The sequence below is a fragment of the Choloepus didactylus genome, chromosome 19, assembly GCF_015220235.1.
Source record: "Choloepus didactylus isolate mChoDid1 chromosome 19, mChoDid1.pri, whole genome shotgun sequence".
Lineage (NCBI taxonomy): Eukaryota > Metazoa > Chordata > Mammalia > Pilosa > Megalonychidae > Choloepus > Choloepus didactylus.
Window position 1 is genome coordinate 52,786,525 of NC_051325.1, and position 23,297 is coordinate 52,809,821.

The 23,297-nt window shown below is 44.7% G+C and overlaps 1 protein-coding gene across 3 annotated transcripts in view; it reads right to left on the reverse strand.

Annotated features, from left to right (window-relative positions):
• The window catches only part of PTGIS (prostaglandin I2 synthase), a 49,830-nt gene that overhangs the window by 19,532 nt on the left and 7,001 nt on the right, over window positions 1-23,297 (reverse strand). For all 3 annotated transcript variants that reach the window (XM_037812108.1, XM_037812107.1, XM_037812106.1), the window contains exons 2-5: window positions 21,283-21,406; window positions 19,580-19,758; window positions 17,006-17,149; window positions 12,168-12,319 (exon numbers count right to left, since the gene is read on the reverse strand). In XM_037812108.1, coding sequence (XP_037668036.1) covers window positions 12,168-12,319; window positions 17,006-17,149; window positions 19,580-19,758; window positions 21,283-21,406 — 599 coding nt within the window. The remainder of the gene's footprint in view (window positions 1-12,167; window positions 12,320-17,005; window positions 17,150-19,579; window positions 19,759-21,282; window positions 21,407-23,297) is intronic.

Sequence of the window (23,297 nt, forward strand, 5' to 3'; positions counted from 1 at the left end):
CTTTTTTTAAATTTAATTTTTTAAAATTTCTTTCCTTCTCTGTGCACAATTTTCATTAATTCCTTAATACCATCTCCCAATTTAGTAATTCTCTGTCTCCAGTCTAGAATTTATCCTGTATACTGTTTTGGTTTTCAGTAAGCCTGTATTTCATTTCCAGGAATTCTAAATGGCTTTTTTACACATGGTGAGTAGCAGGGAGCCAGAGTGGTGAGGAGAGGGTAAGGCAGGTGGTGAGCAGCCTGTGCGGGCAGGTGAGCAGCCCGTGTGGGCAGGCAGTCAGGAAAGGCAGGACTGCACAGACACCGGATTCCTAGATGACTAACGTTGTGGAGGAGATTGGACCTTGGAACGGAAGCGGGTTGGAGAAGGTGAGGATGGAACCCTTTTTTAAAAATAATTAACCATTACGGGGCAGGGAAAAAAAAATTAACCATCACAGAGGAAAACTTTCCAGTTTTGTGTAAGCTGGATAAGGAAAAGAGGGATTTCTGAGGGTCTCTCATTCTTCTTCCTAAGAACACTTGGTTATTAACAGTAACAACAGTGATGATAACATCAACCACTTATCAAGTACTTTTCCTCCAAGTGTCAGGCATGATGCCAAGCAAATACACGTATTACTTTCGCTTAGCGACCACAATCACCCTTGAATTCAGGTTCTATTATTTTCCTGCTTTACAGATGAGGAAACTAAGGTTTGGAGAAGTTAGGTGATATTCCCTGAAATCACACATCTGGAAAATGACAGCCAGGTTCTAACACAGACCCATCTGCCTACAACACCTATGCTTTTAGCTTCTATACTCCCTCCTACAATTTGTTTGCATTCTCTTCTGGATGGGAAAAGGCTCTTCTCTGTCTTCTTTTGCCCCACGAGCAGTAGGTGGAGGGTGGTTCTTCTCGCAGCCCTGGAGGATCTGGTGAACTGGCATCCCCCAGCTATTTGGAACCCCCTCGGTTTGCAGAGCACTTGATGTTTACGTTTCATTTCATTTTCATGATAGACCCACAAGGCAGCCAAACTGGCCTTTTGGTGCCTCCCAGTTGTCAAAGTCCTTTCCTGCCCCAGGGCCTTTGCACTTGCTGTTCCCTTCCCCTCTCAGGACTCTGCTCAGAGGTCACCACTTTCTTCCTCTTTTTTCTCTCTCTTACATATACTCTCCCTCTCCTGATAACCTCTAATCTGCTTTCTAGCTCTGAAAATTTGCTATTTCTAGTCTTATAAGCAATATACATTTTTTTGTCCTTATGTGTCTTGCTTATTTCACTGAACATAATGTTTTCAAGATTCTTCCATGATGCAGCAGAAACTTCATTTTTTCTTATGGTCAAATAATACTTCATTGTGTTTATGCACCACATTTTATTTATCCATTCATTTGTTGATGGACATTTGTGTCATTTCCAGCTTTTGACTATTGTGATTAATGCTGCTATAAACACTGGTACAAGTGTCTGTCTGCAACTCCGTTTTCACTCTCTTTGGGTATACACATAGAAGTGGGATTATAGGGTCAAATGGTAATTCTATATTTACCTTTTTGAGGAAACTTCATATTGTTTTCCATAGTGGCTGCACCATTTTACATGCCCACCAAAAATGCACTGGAGTTCCAATTTCTCCACATCCTCTCCAGCACTTGTTATTTTCTGTTTTTTGTTCGTTTGGTTTTTTTAAAATAATAGCCATCCTTGTGGATGTGAAGTGGTATCTCACTGTGGTTTTAATTTGGCTAACGATGTTGAGCATCTTTTCATGTGTTTATTGGCCATTTGCATGTCTTCTTTGGGGAGATGTCCTTTCAAGTCCTTTGCCCATTTTTCAATTGGGTTTTTTGTCTTTCTGTTGTTGAGTTCTTTATATATTCGGGATATTAAACCCTTATCCAATATATGGTATGAAGCTATTTTCTTCTGTTCTGTAGGTTGTCTTTTCTATTTCTTGATAACTTCCTTCAGTGCAAAAAAGTTTTTAATTTGATGAAATCAAATTTATCTATTGTTCCTTTTGCTGCTGATGCTTTTGGTGTCATATATAAGAATCCACTGAAGAATCCCAGGTCTTGAAGATTTGCCCCTATGTGTTATCTTCTAAGAATTTTACAGTGTTAGCTCTTATATTTAGGCTCTTGATCCATTTTTTTTTTAATCATCATTTTATTGAGATATATTCACATACCACGCAGTCATACAAAACAAATCGTACTTTCGATTGTTTACAGTACCATTACATAGTTGTAGATTCATCACCTAAATCAATCCCTGACACCTTCATTAGCACACACACAAAAATAACAAGAATAATAATTAGAGTGAAAAAGAGCAATTGAAATAAAAAAGAACACTGGGTACCTTTGTCTCTTGATCCATTTTTGAGTTGAGTTTTGTATATGGTGTGATGTAAGGATCTAACTTCATTCTTTTGCATGTGGATATCCAGTTTACCCAACACCATTTGTTGAAGAGACTATTCTTTTCCCACTGTATGTACTTAGCACTCTTATCAAAAATCAATCGGACATAGATGCTTGAGTCTATTTTTGCACTGCCAATTCTGTTCCACTGATTTATTTGTCTATCTTTGTGCCAGTACACACAATTTTGATTATTGTCACTTTGAAATACAAATTGAAATTGGAAAGTGTGAACCCTCCAACCTGGTTCTTCTTTTTCAAGACTATTTTGGCTATTCACAACCCCTTGCAGTTCCATATAAATTTTGAGGATCGGTTCTTCCATTTCTGCAGAAAGGCTGCTGGAATGTTAATAGAGATTGCACTGAATTTGTATATTGCTTTTGGTAATATTGATGTATTAATAATATTCACTCTTTCAATTCATGAACATGGAATATCTTGCCATTTATTTTAGATGCTATTGTAAATGGAATTGTTTTCTTAATTTCCTCTTTGGATTGGTCATTGCTAGTGTATAGGAAAACATTTTTTTTTTTTTGCGTGTGTATGTTAGTCTTATACCCTGACACTTTGCTGAATTCATTTGTTGGCTGTAATAGTTTCCTTGTGCCTTTGGGTTTTCTATATACAAGATCATGTCATCTACAAATATAGTTTTGCTTCTTCCTTTCCAATTTGGATACCTTTTATTTCTGCTTCTTGCCCAATTGTTCTGGCAAGAACTTCTAGTACAATATTAAATAGTAGTGGTGAAAGCGGGCATCCTTGTCTAGCTCCTGTTCTGAGGAGGAAAGCTTTAAGTCTTTCACCATTGAGTATTATGTTAGCTGTGGGTTTTTCATAAATGGGCTTTTGTCATGTTGAGAAACTTCCCTTCTGTTCCTGTTTGTATATATTATGTCCCCCCAGAAAAGCCGTATTCTTTAATGCAGTCTTGTGGGGGCAGACTGATTAGTCTGTCAATTAGGGTGGAACCTCTGACTGAATTATTTCCATGGAGGTATGGACCCCGCTCATTCAGGGTAGGTCTTAATTAGATCACTGGAGTTCTTCAAAGGGAGCTCACACAGATTGCAGAGAAGAGAAAATGCCCGGAGAGAAGCTGAGAGAGACATTTGGAAACGGCTGTTGAAATCTGTTGAAATCTGACACAGATTGGGAGCTGACGCTTGGAGATACCTGGAGTTGTGGACAGAAGGACAGTTGGAGATGCCAAGTGAAGATGCCAAGCCCAGAGTTTGCCCTGGAGAAGCCAAGAGGAACCCCCCAGACATTTAAAGGGAAATGTTCTGGGAGAAAGAAGCAATGATGCACAGGAGCTGAGATAAAAGCTCAGAGACATTTTGGAGAAAGCCGTTTTGAAATACAACCTGGGAGCAAAGGACCAGCAGATGCCGGCCATGTGCCTTCCCAGCTGACAGAGGTGTTCCAAATGCCATCAGCCATTCTTCAGTGAAGGTATCTTCTTGTTGATGCCTTAGTTTGGACACTTTTATGGCTTTAGGATTGTAAATCTGTAGCCAAATAAACCCCCTTTATAAAAGCCAATCCATTTCTGCGGTTTTGCATAATGGCAGCATTAGCAAACTGGAACACCTTCTATTCCTATTTTTCTGAATGTTTTCATCAAGAAAGGGTGCTGGACTTTGTCAAATACGTTTTCTGCATGCGGCACTTTTCCCTTCATTCTATTTATGTAGTGTATTACATTGATTTTTGTACGTTGAACCACGATTGCATTCCTCGGTTGAATCCCATTTGGTCATTGTGCTAGTTTGTATATATTATGTCCCCCAGAAAAAGCCATATTCTTTAATGCAATCTTGTGGGGGCAGATCAATTAATCTTTCTGATTAGGGTGTGACCTCTTGATGGAATGTTTCCATGGAGATTTGACCCTGCCCATTCAGGGTAGGTCTTGATTAGTTTACTGGAGTCCTTTAAAGGGAGCTCTCACAGAGAGCATAAAGATGAAAATGCCCTAGAATATACTAAGCCAGGACACACAGATGTTAGATGCTTGGAAGCCGACCGAGTTGCTTGCTGATGCTTTGAGATGCTAGCCCGGAGTTTGCTCTGGAGAAGCTAAGAGAGGACAAAACACCCCAAGAGCAGCTGAGAGAGACTTTTGGAGAGACCCAGATGCTTGCTGACTCTTAGAGCTGCTTGGAGTTGTGGACAGAAGGATGTTTGGAGATGCTAAGATAAGGATGCACAGAAGCTGAGAGAGGAGCTGAAACAGAACCCATGACCAGCAGACACTAGCCACATGCCTTCCCAGCTGACAGAGGTGTTCTGGAAGCCATTAGGCATTCTTCAGTGAAGGTATCTTCTTGTGGATGCCTTAGTTTGGACACTTTTATGGCCTCAGGACTGTAAATTTGTAACCAAATAAACCCCCTTTATATAAAAGCCTATCCATTTCTGGTATTTTGTGTAACAGCAGCATTAGCAAACCAGAACAGTCATTGTGTATAATCTTTTTAATATGCCATTGGAGTCAGTTTGTAAGTATTGTGTCAAGGTAAATTGGTCTGTAATTTTCTTTTCTTGTATTGTATTTACCACACTTTGGTATCAGGGTAATGCTGGCCTCATAGAATGAATTAGGAAGTGTTCCCTCCTCTTGAATTCTTTGGAAGTTTGAGAAGGATTAGTATTGATTTTTCTTTAAATGTTTGGTAGAATTCACCAGTGAAGCTATCTAGTCCTGAACTTTTCTTTGGTGGAAGGTTTTTGGTTGTTGAGTCCATCTCTGTAGTTGTTATAGGTTTGTTGATGTTTTCTATTTCTTCTTGAGTCAATTTGGGTAATTGATGTATTTCTCAGAATTTTTCCATTTCTTTTAGATTATCTGGTTTGTTGGCATACAATTGTTTATAAGTCTCTTATAATCCTTTCATATTTTTGTAAGATCAATAGTAATATTACCATTTTCCTTTCTGATTTCAGTTATTTGTATCTTTCCCTTTTTTTTCTTTGTTAGTTTAGTGAAAATTTCTCAATTTTGGTGATTTTTTTCAAAGAACCAACTTTTTGTTTCTTTGTTTATTCTCCCAAAGGCTTTTCTATTCTCTATTTCATTTATCTCTTCTCTAATATTATTTCCTTTCTTTTGCTAACTTTGGATTTCTAGTTCATTGAGATGTAAAATTGGGTTGTTACTTTGAAATCTTTTTTCTTTTTTAATATATGCCTTCATAGCTATAAATTTCCCTCTGAGCACTGCCTTCACTGCATCCCATAGTTTTGGTATGTTGTGTTTTTGTTTTCATTTGTCTATAGGTATTTTCTACTTTTCTTTATAATTTCTTTTACCTATTGGTTGTTTAAGAGTATGCTGTTTAATTTCCACATATTTGCAAATTTTCCAGTTTTCCTTCTGCTATTGATTTCTAGCTTCATTCCATTGTGGACAGAGAAGTTACTTTTTATGATTTCAATATTTTAAAATTTATTTAGATGTCCCTTGTGCGCTACCATATCGTCTATCCTTAAAGAATGATCCATGTGCACTTGAAGAGAATGTAGATTTCACCACTGTTGGGTGAAGTGGTCTATATATATCAGTTAAAACTTGTTGGCTTATAGTGTTGTTCAGGTCCTCTATTTCCTTACTGATCTTCTGTTTAGATGTTCTATACAATGTTGAAAGTAGTGTATTGAAATCTCCAACAATTATTGTAGAACTGTCCATTTCTTCCTTCAATTCTGTCACTGTTTGCGTCACATATTTTGGCGCTCTGCTGTTAGGTGCGTATATGTTTATAATTGTTAAATTGTCTTGCTGAGTTGACCCTTTTATCAATAGATAACGTCCTTCTTTGTTTCTTATAGCAGTGTTTGACTTAAAGTCTAATTTGTCTGATACTGATTCAGCCACCCCTGGGGAAGCCCTTTAAATGTTGACTTGCTTCCGAAGTCTGTCTCACCCCCACTGGAAAGGAGTGAGGGGCCTTTTCTCCTGCGCATGTGGGACCTGTTTGTTTTATTCACCTCTGAGTCTCCAGCACCTGGCCCATAGCAGATGCTCAGTAACATCTATTAACTGAATGGTGTATCTTGACATAGCAGGGGAAGAAATGCTAAACATGGAGCAGCACATCACCTTCCCATGAAGGGGACGACCCACAGAAGCAGGCTCAACACTCACATGTGGCATCAGAAACACCCAACTCACCATCTGAGGGGACATATTGATCTAGGGCTTCAAACTCTAATACCTCCAGAGAAGGCCGGTGAAGGAAACCAGAGATCAAGACCAGGACGAGCCGTGGGGAATGGAGAATTGAGGCAGCCTCTGCTCAGCTCTCCTAACAGGCCTCATCAGCACCACAGAGCAATGCAGCCCTGCACAGCCAGAGGGCCTGGGTTTCCAAGAGGAGCTGAAATCCAGGTGTCTATGTGGAATCTTCTGATTTTTTTAATGTTAGCCTCTAAGAAAATAAAAACACCAAGGAGGCCACAAAAACTTCTCTGCAGGTCAACGTAGGCCACAGATCACCAGTTCTCAATCATGCCATTAAAAAGACTATGGTGTGCTTGTACTCAGGAAATCCATGAGGCAATTATCAAGAATGAGGAGGCTCTTTGTGTACAGATGTAGACAGGCCCCTGGGGCAGAATGTGACGGGAATAAAGCAAGGTGCCAAAGACCCTGCAGAACAGCACCATTTATGGATTGCTTTAAAGCTGCAAGACAATGGTGTAGTCACATATCTATGCACAGATACGGGATTTTTTTTTCTCCAAAATTATCCTTTGGAAAAGTGAGGGTCATCTTATATCAGATTCTCACAAAGCTTCAAATTACTAGAAACTCTCTCATTGACTTTTTTGAATCTCGAAGCAGTATTTCAAAAAGACCCATCCACCTGATGGTTCTAAACACTGGATGCACCTTACACGGTGCTTGAAAAGGAAGAAAATGCAGGCTAAACATATTTTTTTTTAGTACGTTAGTTACATTTTCAAATAATATGCTCAATATGTTTTTCTTTAGTCTTTTTAGTGACTTCTAAATTTAAAACACTGAGCCCAATTGTTTATCTGAAATACATTATTTCCCTACGTTTCTCAACTCTTTGGGCCCCAGTCTCCCCATCCATAAAATGAGGGGACCACGCTTGAGTACCTCTCAAATTTTTCTTTGGAAATTCCTCTAACCTCCTGGAGATTTGGGAGACATAGTTCAGAGAGGTTTCCAATGCAAACACATCTTTAAAGCCTTGTATTTTACCTTTAAACTACATTAAACTTTTCCATTAGATTCTGCAATTCTTTAAATAGAAGAATGGCTTTTCCAAAAACAAGCAAAAAAGCAGTATTCAAATAAAATAACCCTACCAAAGTAATCCAACAAAATCAATTTTCCAGGGGGAAAAAAAAAAAACCTGTATGCTTAGCGTGGGGCTCTATTTATCTTTTCTGTCCCTGACACTAACTGTATGAGGACCAAAAGGTCAACTTCCTTTAAAATATATATGTATCTTTTAAAGTGGAGGAGGAGTAATACATGAACATGGTAATAATAATAATGATAAAAAGAAGAAAGAAACTCTAATTGCTCAAATGGGTGTACTATAAAAGTGAGTCTCCCTCCATCCCATCTCAGCTTTCCCAGAGGCAAAAAATATACACCTAGTCCCACATGTTTCAAAACACAAATGGTGGCATATTCTACCCTTGTTTTTTTTCATTAGCATCTTGTTTTTTTTTTTTTTCATTAACAGTGGCTTTCATCCTACAGCAATACACCCCATTCTGTTTACAGATGCCTCATTTTCCTTTATATGAATGCATAATTTATTTAAGCCTCCACTGCTAGTGGACTTTTAAGTTGTTTCTAGTGTCTGTTATCACAAGCAATGTTGCAATGTACCTGTAGACATGTGCAAGCATTTCTGTAGATAAATGGCCAGAAGTGGAAGTGACAGGAACAAAGGAATGTGCATTTTACTTTTTGATAGGTTCTGTCAAATGACTCTTCCAAAGAGGCTGCCCCATTTCGCACGTCCCACACCAAGTCCCACAGTAAGGTCCTTTGCCCACACTCCTCCCGGGTCAGCTTTTGAAAGTGATAAACTTCTCCCCACATCGCCACCTGCTGCTCACACTGGGAGATGCAGCCATCCCATACCCAGCACAGGGCTGCTTCCAGAATGAGGGCGGGGGCCCTCGTCTGCGTCTACACAGACCCCCCTGGGGCATTTATACAGGGGAAAGGGTGATGGAGAAACCCGATCTCTCCTGGAGAAGCAATTGGTGCTGGGATGTTGATTGAGCACTCGCTATATACGCCAGGTGCTCCACACACAAGATTTTTCAAAGTTTCGATCTTGCTAGTTCTGCCACCTACTATATGTGTGCTGTGACAAGTGACTTCATCTCTCTGAGCCTCGGTTTTCTCAACTGAGAATTGGGGATAATAATATTAACCTTCCAGCATTGATGGCAGGATTCAATAAGATGAGCTGCTTCTGAAAAGATGACAAAGGACACAGAGGAAAAGCAAATGACTGGTGAAACACAAAAAGATGTTTCATCACAGTAGCCAGGGAATGCCACATTAAGCCAAAAGCCCTTTCTTGCCCATCAGATAGGAACGACTTTAAAGACTGTTAACCAAGTTGTGGGAAAATGCAAATTAATGACCCGCCTCTGCCTGTCAGACTGTCAAACAAATGGAAAGACTGATAACATCTAGTGGGGAAATAAGCAGACTCATTCCCTTTTGGTAGGTGTATGAATTGCTCCAGGGTTTGGGAAATGATGTGGCAGTAGCCAATAAAAATTTTCAACCTGGCAGATACACTTCCAAAAAACTGTCAGAGAGAAATAAAAGCAGGAGATGGTAGAACTGATACAAGTATGATATACTATAATAACAACAACAAAAATGAAAACAATATTTATACACATCAGAGAGGGATAGCTAATTAAATACCGGCACAGCCATGAAGGGGCCAGAAAAATATCTGTATTTTTACGTTAATTTTATATCTTTCTACTTTGCTGCATTCTTTTATTGTTTGACTTAATTTTATCGCTAACTTTCTGGGTTTCTAGGTATAGCATCAGATCGTTTGCAAAGAGGGATAGTTTCACTTCTTCTTTACCCATTCTTAACACTGTAATTGATTTCTCTTTAATTGCATTGGCTAATACCTCTAGAAGATGTTTGCATTGGCATGAAGGAATGTCCAGTTATATTATTAGGTTAAAAAAAAAAACAAATTTCAAATAATGGATATGATATAATTCTTTTTTATCAACACATAGAGAACCACTCTAGATATGTATATTTATTTGTATTTGTGAATATACAAAATATTATATAGGGAATTAGTTTCCATAGGATGCTGGGCTTGGAAGAGGGGGGTATTATTACTTTTTATGCCTCTGAATTGTTAACTGCAAGCATGTTTCCTTCATAATTTAAACAAAATTAATAATGTATTATTAATATGTTGGTTTTTTTTAAATATATAAATAAACAAAATGGGGTAATGACCTACTGGAAGCACTGAATGAGACGATGCTTAACGTGGTATCTGGCACATAGTAAATTCTAAACAAATAGTGTTTTTTTCTTACTATCTAAAACAATCCTGATAGCCACTCTTTCAGTTTCCTGGCTGCTAAAACAAATACCATACAATGGGTTGGTTTAGCAACAGGAATTTACTGGCTCAGGTTTCAGAGGCCGGAAGGTCTGCTTCCTCCCGGGGTGGGTGGCTTTAGGCCAGCCAGCATCTTTGGGGCTCCTTGGCTTTTCTGTCAGATGGCAATGCACATAGCAAACTTCTTGTTTCTCTTTTGGGTTCTGTTGACTTCCAGCTTCTGGCTGCTCCATGTGGCTTCTCTTCTTGTTTCCAATTTCCTTTGCTTCTAAGGACTTCAGCCCTATTGAACTAAGGCCCACCCTCATTCCGTTTGGGCACCTTGAGTAAACCATCTTCAAAGGTCCTATTTACAAATGGGTTCACACCCACAGGACCAGGGGTTGGGACCTGAACATGCCTTTTGTGGGGGCATGACTCGGTCCCCAACAGCCACCCTCTAAGTAGGTCCTACTGCTATCCCCATTTTATAGATGAGGTCACTGAGGCACAGAGAAAACACACAGATGCAGGGAAGTGAAGCTGCTAAACTTGGGCCCTCTGAGCCCAGAGTTTAACTTCACCACTCCCCTCAACTGACCCCTCCAGAGAAACTGGGGCAGAAAGAAGTTAAGCAACTTGCCCAAAGCCACCAGCAAGGAAACAGTAGAAGAGGGATTTGAATTAGGCCTGTGTTCCAAGTGTCTGAGAGCAGGACACATGGAACCCTGGGGCTTGGGGAGCCTGGGCAGCATTTCTAAATCTTCCCTGGACACTTGTCAAACAGGCAGGTTCCTAGGGCCTTCCCTGGAGATTTGGATTCTTGTGGACCAGGGTGGTGCTTGGGGAGCTGTGTTATTAACAAAGGCCCCCAGGGGCTTCTTCTCACCAGGGAAGTTTAGGACACAGTGGCCCAGGGGACAGTGCAGTCCAGCGGTTCCCAAGGTCACTGCACACTGAATCACCAGGAAGCTTTATACCTATACCGAGTTGCCTCTGTAGCCACTAAAATCAATGAGGTGAGTTTTTACAATCTGATATGGAAAGGCTCTAAGACGTGGAAGGCTGTGAATACTCTAAGTGGCCGAATAATTCCTCAAATACAGTATGTCCATGTTATAAAAGTCCAGGTGGATAGCTAAGAGAAACGAAGGCATGTGGCCCCAAAGACACATGTAAGAATGTTCATAACAACCTAATTCATAAAAGCCCAAATCTGGGAACTGCCCAAATGTCTATCAACTGGCAAATGGATAAACAAATTATGGTATATTACTCTGATGAAATATTTTACAGCAATGAAAAAGAACAAACTACTGATACACACAGCAACATGGATGAATTTCACAGGCATTAGGTTGAGTGAAAGAAGTCAGACATGAAAGAGCACATATTGTATCGTTCCATGTATAGGAAGTTCAAAATCAGGCAAAACTAACCTGAGATGAAAGAATTCAGTATAGTCGCTACCTCTGGGGGTTGGATATTGACTGGGAAAGGGCACAAAATGTTTATATCTAGAGCTGACCTGTACACTAAAGATATGTGTGCTTTCCTGAATGTAAATTATACCTCAGTTAAAAAAAAAAGAAAAGAAAACTCTCAAATATAGAGAACAATACAAATAACACACAACTCTGTGTGTTGTGTGTGTGCGTGCGTGTGTGTGTGTGTGTGTGTGTGTATCTGTTTAGAGAAAGCTCTGCCAGGATATACTCCAAGCTAGTATAGTGATTACCTCTGTGGAGAGGAATGGGTGGCTGAGAGAGAGTGGAGAAACGCTTTTATAATTCCCTCTGTATTATTCTCTATGGCTTGAAATTTTTATAATAAGCATGAACTACTTATAATTAAAAAAAAAAAAAACTATAATAGTAAAACAAGAAAAGGAACACAATGAAAGATTCCCAGGCCCCATCCCCAATGTGCTGAATCAGAATTTCTACCAGGAATTCTAGCTCTGATTCAAGCCCTGCCTCCCCATCACCAAGCTCTTGCACACCTCTGGTGATGGGGATCTTACCACCTTACAGAGCATTAGAATGCCCTTCTTCTTCCGTTGCCCCTGGCTCCTTCACCTTGTGCTTGCACGATCCCCTGGGTCTTTCTGTCAGTCCCACTACCCAGTGGGGCCCCTGGTGCTTACCCGCTGACAGGGAGCCACGTGCCAGTTTGGGAAGCAGCAAGTCGAGCTGGCGGAAGGTCTGGAAGATGTCGGCCGAGTGGACGCGGTCCTGAGCCTGGCTCTGATGGGTGTGTGGTAGTGTCTCAACTCCATACAGGGTCAGGTAGCCAGCTCTGAAGGCAGCAAACAGGCGAATCAGGCGGGACCTCCTCGGACAGTCCCACTCCAGCCAACACCTCCCACAGCAGCCTACTATGAGCACCTAGTATATACCAGGCACCGTGTGGTCCTGGGGGAGACAGCAGTGACTAAGACTGACACAAATCCCTATCCTCACGGAGCTGACACTCCAGTAGGGTGAGACAGACATTAGACAAGGGAAATGAGTAAAGCGTGTAATATGTCACATGGTGCTCAGTGGTGTGGACAAACATAAAGTTGGGAAGCAGGATGGGAGGGTGGGGGTGCCACGTGAAATACGTGGTAAGGGAGGGGCTCGTGTTTAAGCTGAAACCTGAGAAGGAGCCAGACTGGGAAGTACAGAGAGAGGGGGTCCAAAGCAGAGGGAGCAGCAAGTGCAAACACCCCGAGGGAGGAAGGAGACAGAAGTGCTGGAGAGCAGAAAGGGGGCTGGTAAGGCTGGAGCAGAATGAGTGAGGAGGGCAGAGGGACGAGAGGCAGGGACACATCAGGAGAAGGGGCACCTGCCCCTGTAGAGGGATTCAGGGCAGCCTCCCTGGAGGAGGCAGGGTCAGAGCTGGGACCTGCAGGATGAGCAGGGGGAGGAAGAGGGGAAAAGTGCAAAGGCTGGGAGCCAAGGGAGCAACCATGGCCTGATTAGAGAGCTGCCAGGTGTCCCAGGTGTCATCATCCAGGACGGGAGCTGGGGTGTGTGTGGGGGGGTGTCTGGGAGTTGTCAGGGCTCGTTACGTGGGGCAGGAAGGGTGGCTGCAGCAGTGAAAAAGTTGGACCTGAGGGTGATGAGGGCCCTGGGGTGTCTGAGCAGGAGAGGGACAGGGGCTGGCCAAGTGTATAGAAGGGATGAGACACATGGAGCATATATGCAACCTTGGTCAGACAGAGTCTTGTATGTGTGTGCACGTGCACACATACACACACACACACACACACCGACTCACCTGCAGGAACACTCTCAGAGGAAATGTTTTTGCCAGTAACCACTTTTTAATGCTCCAGGAGTCCAGCCCCAGCCCAGCCCCATTGACCACAATCCTGGGAAGGAAACTGCAGGGTTTAACTACTTCCATGTGGTGGAAGAGGCTGTAACATCTGCAAACAGATACCACTGAAGCCTTCAAATCCTCCCCACCTCGAGGATCCGTAGTCCCTGGACCTCCCAAGAGAGGGGCTTTCCCAGGGAAGGAGAGGATGGGAGCAGAACTGAAGGAGGGTGGGGCCCAAGAAGCCTGTCTAGTCCCTGCCCAGACAATGCACATGGCAGGCAAGAGGAGGCCTTCAATAAATGTTCACTGGATGGATGGATGGGCAGATGGTAGGATGGATGGATGGGTGGATGGATGGATGATGGATGGATGGTTGGGTGGGTGGATGGATGGATGGATGGATGGATGGAAGGGCGGCTGGATAATTAGAACATGATCCTGAGGGCACTGATCTTGGAAAAAAACTATAGGGTATTGTGATTTGGACCTCAAAGTCATCCTGGCCTCTGGCCCACCTTCCCCCTGCATCCCATTCACTTCCCCTCTTCCAGTCTTAGTTTCCAGGGAACTCACAACCTGCCCATCTCACTGGACTAGGAAGAAGCAATCCTTCCTTCAGAACTGAACACTCTTCCGAGTCAAACCCACTCTGCATCCATCCGGAAGGATTCTCTCCCTCTTCTCTTCCAAGCTCATAAGGCCCCGGGCCCCTTTTCTTTAGACATCGGTCCTCAGTTTCCTTATGGCAGAAGTTGTAAAGGGGCAATCCACATACTGGATTTGGTCCTCAAACTCAGGAGAGTTTTCCTAAAACTGACATTTAAATTTGGGGAAAGTTCACACTAAAACCTGGATTTCCTGCTCATCTCTTTTTGAATAAGGAGATGATCTGGCCACCCCGGGCCTACAGCCCACCTGGCACCTGGGCCCGCAGTCTTCCAGGTGCCTGTGCAGCTGCTGAGTGGCTGCCCTTTAAGACAGGCCCGGGCTCACCAGTTCACCTGTTCCTGGCCGGCCCTGTGGTCTCCATGACACGGCAGTGTCACCAGTCACCATTAATCAACACACTTGCAGGGCTGTTCGTCCTAAAGCAGAGAAGCAGTTCCCTGTACATACATTTCTATCCAAAATAGGAAATGAAAAATAAACCAAGAAGGCCTCAAGGTTTCACACTGTGGGAGTGAAGGTCCTTCTTACGGCTCATCCTGACAATAAGTCCCTGTGTAAACACTCAAATGACCCATAGGTGGTGCTAAGTGTCATAAAGATAAATAAAGCGGGGATGGGACTGGGTAACGGGAGAGGGCTGTCCGGTGAACAGGGTGTCTGGAAAGTCCTCTCTGAGGGAGAGACTCTGGAGATGAAACCTGAAGGAACTGAGTGGGAGCCAGGTGGACACCTGGGGAAACGGCCTTCCCGGGTGAGAGAACGGTGACTGCCCAGGCCCCGAAGCGGGAGCAGGGCCTGGTGAGTTCACAGGCAGCAGGGAGGCAGGTGTGAGGGGAGGAGAGCCAGTGAGGAGATCGGGGCCAGGGAGTGAGGGCAGGGGGATGTCGGGCATGGCAGGGTCCTGTGGGCCGGGGTTAGAACCCTGGAGGTGACTCAGGTGAGGCGGATGGGGGGTTTAAGCAGCGGCATCTCCCAGTCTGTGTCACACCACGTGTCACGCCTAAGCCCATTCCCTTCCTCACACGGGGGCTGCAGAGTGTGATGTCTAAGGCAAGGAGTCAACACTCAGGGGAGGGGGATGGAAGGGCAGAAAATCCTGCCAAACTGCAAACAGGAGATCCAGCCCCAGCCTCAGGCTGCAAAGACACAGGGACGGATTTACAGTACCCATTTACAGGTATTGATTTACAGGTATCGATTTGCAGGTACCCATTTACAGGTATCGATTCACAGGTATGGATTTGCACCTGACTCCCCGGCACTGTGCTTGCAGTTACCATGGAGCCTAAACAGACCAGCCGCTATCATCCCACCCTGGCCTCCCCCAACCCCACTCCTTCCTCTCTGACTTCTTTGCCTGCCCGAAGACACGGGGTGGCAGAAGGCAGGAGACCCAAGAGGTGCCCGGTTGGGTGGTTTTAGCTGCGCATCTCTAGACTTAGTCTCCCCATCTGTACGACAGGGCAGACCAACCAGTATCACCCGGATCAGCCACAGCCCTTGATGGTGTTTGAGCCACTGAAGAGCAAAATGAGAAAACTGTGGGTCACTTACACAGAGAGGGGAGCCCCAACCATGAGACTCTGGGTAAATGACCCAGGCTCTCCAGGCATTACTTTCCTCTGCTCTCAAATGGGGTTTGTAAAGTACCAGCCTTGCAGAGCTGTCGTGAGGATTAAATGAGTTAACATGCATCAAGCCTACACGTGTGCACATGTCATATACGTCCACACCTGCCCATGTGTGTCAGCAAATGGCTGTCCTTTATATGGTGTTGCTCTAGTTTTTTGGAGGGGTTAAAATGTCCTTCCTTTTTTGAAATGGTGGTCAGTTGATGGTACCCCCAACACCCTAGGAGCCTTCCTGAACACCACTTTTCCCCTCAATGTCCCCTACCCCTCCTATCAAATCTTTCAAATCTTTTGTCGCGTCCATCTCCAAAAGTTGCCCAAATCTTGCCATCTCCCCTGGCACCATTTGCCACCATCTTCTCTCACTGGACAACCACAACAGCTTGCTCACAGGCCCTCCTGCTTCCTTCTCGTTCCCACACCCCACCTAGAGTCTGTTCTCCATCCAGCAGGCAGAGGGAGCCTTAGAGCTCCAAGTCAGATCACATCACCCCTGCTTAGCCCCTTACAGTGCCCACCTTACTCACAGTAAATTCCAAAACCTCCCAAGGCCTTGTGGTTCTGAGAGCCCTGGTTCCTGCCAACTTCTCTGACCGCATTCCCCTCACCCTGGCTCACTTTGCTCCAGCCACAATGGCCCTCTTGCCAGGCTTTTTCCCACCTCTGGGCCTTTGCACATGCTGTGCCCTCTGCCTAGACTCCTGGCATGGTGGGCCCCTCGTCGTTCAGGCCGTGACTGTGACGTCAGAGCCTCAGAGAGGCCCTCCCTGAGCAGCCTGGTGGAAGAGACCCCAGACACTGTCACCCCAGCCGATCTCCATCATCATCAATTTCATCACTCACTGACATAACCGTTTTTATTTATAGGTTTGTTATTTGTCTTTCCATACTAGAGCATCAGCTCTGTGAGTTTCAGGACTTTGTCTTGTTCTCTGTTGCATCCCCATAGCCTGGAACAGTGCCTGGCACTGCTGAGTGAAGGAACATTCGGTTGCAATTTTAATATGTTTACATGGTCATGGTCTGATTGAAGCTTAAAGTCCTGGGATTTGTTTTTCTGGTCTGTGAAATCCCAAAGTCTGGAAGCCACAAGACAAGACAGTCTCTCAAAGCTTATTCTGCTACTCCCTCCCTGGGTGCCCAGCAGGACTCAACCCCTTTTTGGGCCTGTGTCTCCAGCACAGCACATAGGCTGGGTCAGGGAAATGCCTGGGGTCTCAGATGCACAGTATGTTTCTTGCAGGCTTCACTTTGAGCATCCCAAACTGCAGCCCCACCCACAAAGCCCTCATGGCTCCCCTGGCCCCTGCTCACGGCTGACACGGACCCAGAACACCAGGCTCCACCGACAGGAGTGGGAGCCCCGTGGGCTCACCTGAGCATGAAGCTGTAGGAGAAATCCAGGAGACCCATCTCGTGCCAGCCACTGCCCGCTTCCGTGGCATCGCCCAGTAGGACAGTGCGGAGGTTGGTATACATCGCCTCTGTGAGTGCCTGGAGGTCTTTGTGAAGGAGAGTCCTGGGGCAGGGAACAAAGGTGTGAGAGTTCAGCCCCCAAAGGGAAACAGACACACACAGGCATCTTCCTCCCCAAACCTCAGGGCCCCAGAGCTCACACTCCTTGCTGGCAATGGCCTTTGGAAGTTTGGATTATACATGATATCATTGCTGTCATCCACAACGATAGTTACTGTTTGTTGGGCTAAGCACAGTGATCTCATTTCATCTTCTGACAACTGCAGAAAAGGCAGTTACTCTCACAACATTTCTTTTACAGATGGAGAAACTCAGGAACAGAGAGGGGAGGGACTTGCCCAAGTGACACAGCCGGTAAGTGGTACGGCTGGGACTGAAACCCTGGTTTGTTCAACTCCAGAGTCTGAACTCTCAACCACGATGGTCTGCCCCTCGCCCTGCCACAAAAAGCTTGCATGAAGAACCCACAGCCTTCTGGGAGAGAAAGAACTAATAGAACAACCCTTTCTCCTGGAGGTTCAAGGTTAGGGAGACCTGTCTGGGTAGTTCAGATGTCCCCTGCTCAGGAACTGCTACTAATGCCTGACCCCAAGTGAACTCAACAGGTGAAAAAGAGAAGCTGGGCTGGTCACCTGCTCTCACCACGTGTGCCCACATCGGAGGAGAGAACCGGTCATGGGAGAGTGTGTGGCTAAAGCTAGAAGCCCCTCTGTGTTGAGCCTTGCTGCTACAGAGTCAAAACTCAGAGTCATGACTGAGTACATGGTTAGAAGCCAAGAAAGGTGGGATCCTGTATCTAAGTGTAAAACCCGTCTGCTTCCTGTGCAGAGATGGAGGCTAGAAAGGGCATCACTGCAGCCAGCAAACAGGAACGTGCACCGGGCAGTGCAGAGCCAACGTTCAACAGCGATGCCCTGTGGCAGCAACAAGAACAGTACCAGTACCAATCAGGTATTCCAGTTCTCTGGCTTCACCTGCTGTTTGGAAGTAGCATGAACCCCACTGGACTGAATAAGCCCAGAGTTCTTGGATAATTCATGAGAGCAAAGCCTCCAGAGGGGTCCATGAACTCCCTTATAATAATAGCTTTTGGATGCCCAAGTTGGGACACTGTTGGAAAAATAAGAGTCATGACCCATGTGAGATAATGTGTGTCAAGGGTTTAGCATGGTCTCTGGCTCACGTATGTGTTCAATAAATGGGAGCCAGCACAGCGACTGATGCTGACCCAGATGCTCCCCCCATCCCATTCCAAGCACTTGTCCTCAGTGGAGACAGTGGCCCCCAACAGATGTGGCAGCCATACCCAGAAGACATCAAGCTGGATTGGGAGAAATTCCCAGAAACTCTTGAAGCAGACACTGGGGTAGGTGGAGGTAGGATACAGCGAAGTGTGGATTCTCACTGTTAATGGGACCCGATGGGTACCCCTAAAAACCAGGACACTTGGGCTCAGAAATACTCCTAGCAGCTGCCCCACATGGCCAAGGTCAGAGCTGGGTATCACCTCCCATCAATGTCCACCTCATAAAGCTGGCCTTCCTCAGCTGCAGCAATCCTGTAAACACAGGTGGCTAGATGTTTTTCCTGACTCCAGGAGGTTATTCTTTCTGGAGACAGATAACCACAATCCACCAGTCTCTGTGAACTTTTTAGGAGAGGACACAGGTCCTATTTGCCTCAGAACCACAGGTGAAGGGGAATAAGCTAAGGAGTCAGCAGATCTGAGTTCCAAAGCTGGCTCTGCCTCTTACTGGTGGTGGACCTTGGGAAAGTCACTTCACTTTTCTGAGCCTCAGTCTCCTCATCTGTAAAATAAGAATAAACATGCTACTTCTTGAGGTTAGAGTACAAATACAAAAGTGTTCCTATAAAACACCTGGCATATAGTAGGTGTCTTCAAATGTTGGTTGGCATCTTCCTGCATCCCTCACATCTGGAACTGTGACCAGCACATGGTATGTCTACTTCCTAGCTATGTGACCTAGGGCTTCTCCAAACCCAAGTCTCCTCATCTGTAAAATGGGGCTACGGGTTACTTACCCTCCAGCTTTGTTGTGGAGACTAATTAGCTACTATGGGATGCCTAGCACAGCATACAGATCTAAAATGCTAGTACCCCACCCGTTCCCCTTCATTTCACAGATGAGGAAACAGAGGTTCAGAGAGGGGAAGTAAATTGACCAAGGTCACAAAACAAGGAAGTGATGGAGCTGGGATTTGAACCCAGGTCTGGCTGACTCAAACCCTGGTCTCCTTCTATTAAAATCAGGGCTGCCTCCTAAAAGAAATAGGATGGGAGATAGAGTTTTTCTTCAGCACAGTTCTTTGTGCTTGTTTTGTTTGTTTTCTCAACAAAATGTCTTTACTGTCTACCTGCTGTGGAGCTGAGCACAACACAGGACTTGGGTTACCCAGGTAGGAACAGGTCTCTCACCCTGGCCCACCAACAGGTACCATCTTCATCACTCACGGTTTCATTCTGGCCTTTTCGTCGTTGGGGTTGTAATGCGGAAGCTGCACATCGAAAATCCTCTCCATGAGGAAGACGGCATAAGTGTGGAAGTCTAGCCTGGTACGAGGCTCCCATACCACTGTGTCATAGGAGTGCGGGTCCAGGAGGACGGTGACATATCTGCCTCCCACCAGCACCTGCAGGAAGTTGGCAGGGATGGAGTGAAGAGTATTGCTATGCTCAGCAGCTCCCAGTGGTCCAGATCTTACCATGTGCCAGGCACTGCCCCCACCAGACACTTAATAGACATCATTCTTTCATCTACCCCTCCTGACAGCCCTGTGAGGTAGGGATCATCATTCATCCACTTATGGCTGGAAAAGTGAGGCTTAAAGAAAAGATGTAATGTGCTCAAGAACCCACAGCTGAGAAGTGGCACAACCAGAACTTGAATTCAGAGATTTTTGGAACCAAAGGCTGAGCTCATAATTACCTCATTCTTTAGTCCTCCCCACCTTGGTTAACTTGGTTATTCTCATACCTCTAGAAGCCAAGAGAGAGTCTTGACTATAGAAGGCAGCATGCTTTGTGCATCACAGATGGATGGATGGAAGGAAGGAAGGAAGGAAGGAAGGGAGGAAAGAAGGAAGGAAGGATGTTTGGTTGCATGGAGGTTGGGTAAATGCTAGTGGATAGATTATGAGACACATGGATAAAAGGATAGATACAGCAATAAATGGATATGAATGGAAAAACGGAAGGACTGGTGGCTTAAAGTTGGTTGGAAATGAAATGTATGGGTGAATGCTGGGTATACGGATGCAGGGTGATAAGTGGAGATGTGATAAACAGATTTAATGATGGATGTTGGCTAGATGAATGGATGAAAATTGGAAGGATAGATGGAAGATGGGTAGCCAAATGGTGATTGTTGGGAAGAGAGAATGGATTAAGATGTAAACAGATGTATATCAGATGGACATAGGAGTGAACAGATAGGCATTGGATATTGAGCGGCTGGATAGCTGAATGTTGGGTGGAGAGTGATAGATGGATGGATACACCGGTGGGTAAAGGGAGAAAAATCAATGGAGAAAAATGAAGATGAAACTTGGATTGACGGGTACATGAATTAAAGAATGCTAGATAAATTTTGGGAAAACAAAGATAGGGTTAGATGATGGATGAATGGATAGAAAAACAGATAGATAAGTATATGAAAAGATATGTTTCATATAATATCATGAAAAAGTATATGTTAGGTAAGTGTATGAAAAAGGATATGAAATGTGGTTGGAGAGGGTCTTGATGAAAATAGAATATATGATTGAATGTTGGGTGGATGTTGAAGACATGGATGGAAGGATTCTGGGTAGATACTAGGTAGATCAATGGAAGGATAGATGTTAGATGGATGGGTGAGCTTTGGATAGATGGAAAGTGGATGAAGGGATGGAGGTCCACTGGGTGGCTATAGGAGTATTGGATAGATATTGAATGATTGCATACAATGTTGGGAAGATGTTAGATGGATTGAAAGGATGATGTTAGTTAAGTGTGGGATGTACAGTTGGACAGACAGATAGATAGAAAGTTGGCTGTATGGATGTATGGCGGGTGGGTGGGTTAGGGATGGATGGATGTTGAGCAAAGCACTATCGAGCACCAGGTATGACAGGCCCAGCTGCTCACCCACTTCTCTCCCAAGAGACAAAACTTACAGTAAAGATGTCACCATGCTTCTCCTTCATCCTCATGAGGAAGCTGGCAGCATCTTTTCCAAACTCCAAGGCATGTCCCAACCAGGGAATTCTGCCCCGGTCCAGGGGAGGCTCACCGGGTCGCCTGCAGAAGCCATAGCCCTTATTAAAATTTGACAGAGCAGGGAAGGAAATAAAGAGCGTAGGGCACAGGGTGTGATTTTAAATGGTGTGGTCAGGGCAGGCTTCACTGAGGAGACATTTGAGCAAAGACCTGAAGGCAGTGGGGGAGTACGCCATAGGGATGAATCTTGGAGAAGAGGCTTCCAGGCAGAGGGAACAGCAAGGGCAAAGGCCCTGAGGTTGGATCACGCCTGGTGTGTTCAAAGAACAGTTAGAAGACGAGTGAGCCTGGGTTGGAGAGCGCAAGAAATGGTGGAAGTTGCAGCCAGAGAGGTAACAGGGGCCCAGACTATGTGGGGCCTTATAGGCAGTTGTGAGGACTTTAATTTTTTTCTTTGAGTGTGGTAGAAGTCATAGGAGAGTTTTGAGCAGAGAAGGGACATGATTTGGCTTAGGTTTTTACCGGATACTTTTGGCTGCTGTGTAGAAAATGCCCTGTAGGAGGGTTAGAGCAGAAGCTGGGGCAGGAGTGTGTTTGTGTGGGGGGGGAGGAGTGCAGTTAATGTCTGGTGCTTGGTAAAGGGTCCAGTCGAGGTGGTCATCTCTTTGGGTGTGGGAGCCATCTAGCACTCTGTGTAAAAACAGAGTCCTATCCCTGAGCTAGCCCAGGACAGGGAAATGATGAGACTAAACAGCACAGTTGGGTGGCAAAAGGTAGTGGGTGCACCAGTTTCGCTGCCGGGGTGCTGGACCCTGGCTGCCCCTCACCACCCCCAGCAGTTCAGTATCGCAGGTTCTTCAGGGCAAGAGGCTGGGTTCATGGCCTGTGGGGATGCCCCAGGGGTACAGGCTAGCTTAGGCCATGGGATGGGAAGGTTGTGTATGCGTGACATTCAAGTCCAAAATTATCTGTGATGGCAGAGGGACTCCTCGGCGAATATAACAATATTTATAGCTGTCCACTGTGGAGGGCATAATTCTAACATGACCAAATTCCTTGTATAACCCCCTCCCATTGAGTGAGGTATATATGGCACAGTTGACTTGAAGAAAGAATGATGATCTTGGTGGGCCTGACCTAATCAGATGGGTGGGCTTAAAAGGGACAGTGCTCTTCCTGGCAAGAGAGTCCAAGCATGAGAGGGATTCAACAAAAGGGAGATCTTCTGGTGCTGGCTTTGAAGATGGCAGAGACCACATGGCCTCTAAGAGATGACAGCTGACCTCAGCCGACAGCAAGCAAGGAAATGGGGACCTCGGTCCTGCACCTGCAAGGAAGGTAAGTCAGCCGAAGTCACCCAATTTTAACAGGGGCAAAGGATTCACATAGACATTTCTTCAAAGAAGATATACAAATGGCCAATCAGCACATGAAAAGATGCTCAACATCATTTGTCAACAAAACTATGCTAAGACACCACCACATACCCATGGCCTGGCTATACCAGGATGGCTATAATTAATAAACCAGACAACAAGTGTTGGACAGGATGTGAAGGGATGGGAATTCTTATACACTCCTAGTAGGAATGTAAAATGGTGCAGCTGCTCTGGAAGCCAGTCTGGCAGTTCCTCAAAAGGGTAAATATAGAGCTACCATATGACCTAGAGATATACCCCAAAGAATTGAAAACACATGTTCATATAAAAATGTGTACAGGAATGTTCATAGCAGCATTACTCATGATAGTCAAAAAGTGGAAATGACTGATGAATGGTTAAGCAAAATTGTGGTCTATCCATATGATGGTATGCTAATCAGCCATAAAAGGGAATGAAGTATTTATAATGCTACACCATGGATGAACCTTGAAAACATTATTCTAAGTGAAAGAAGCCAGATACAAAAGATCACATACTGAGTGGTCCCATTTATATGAATTGTCCAAAATAGGTAAATCCATAGAAACAGA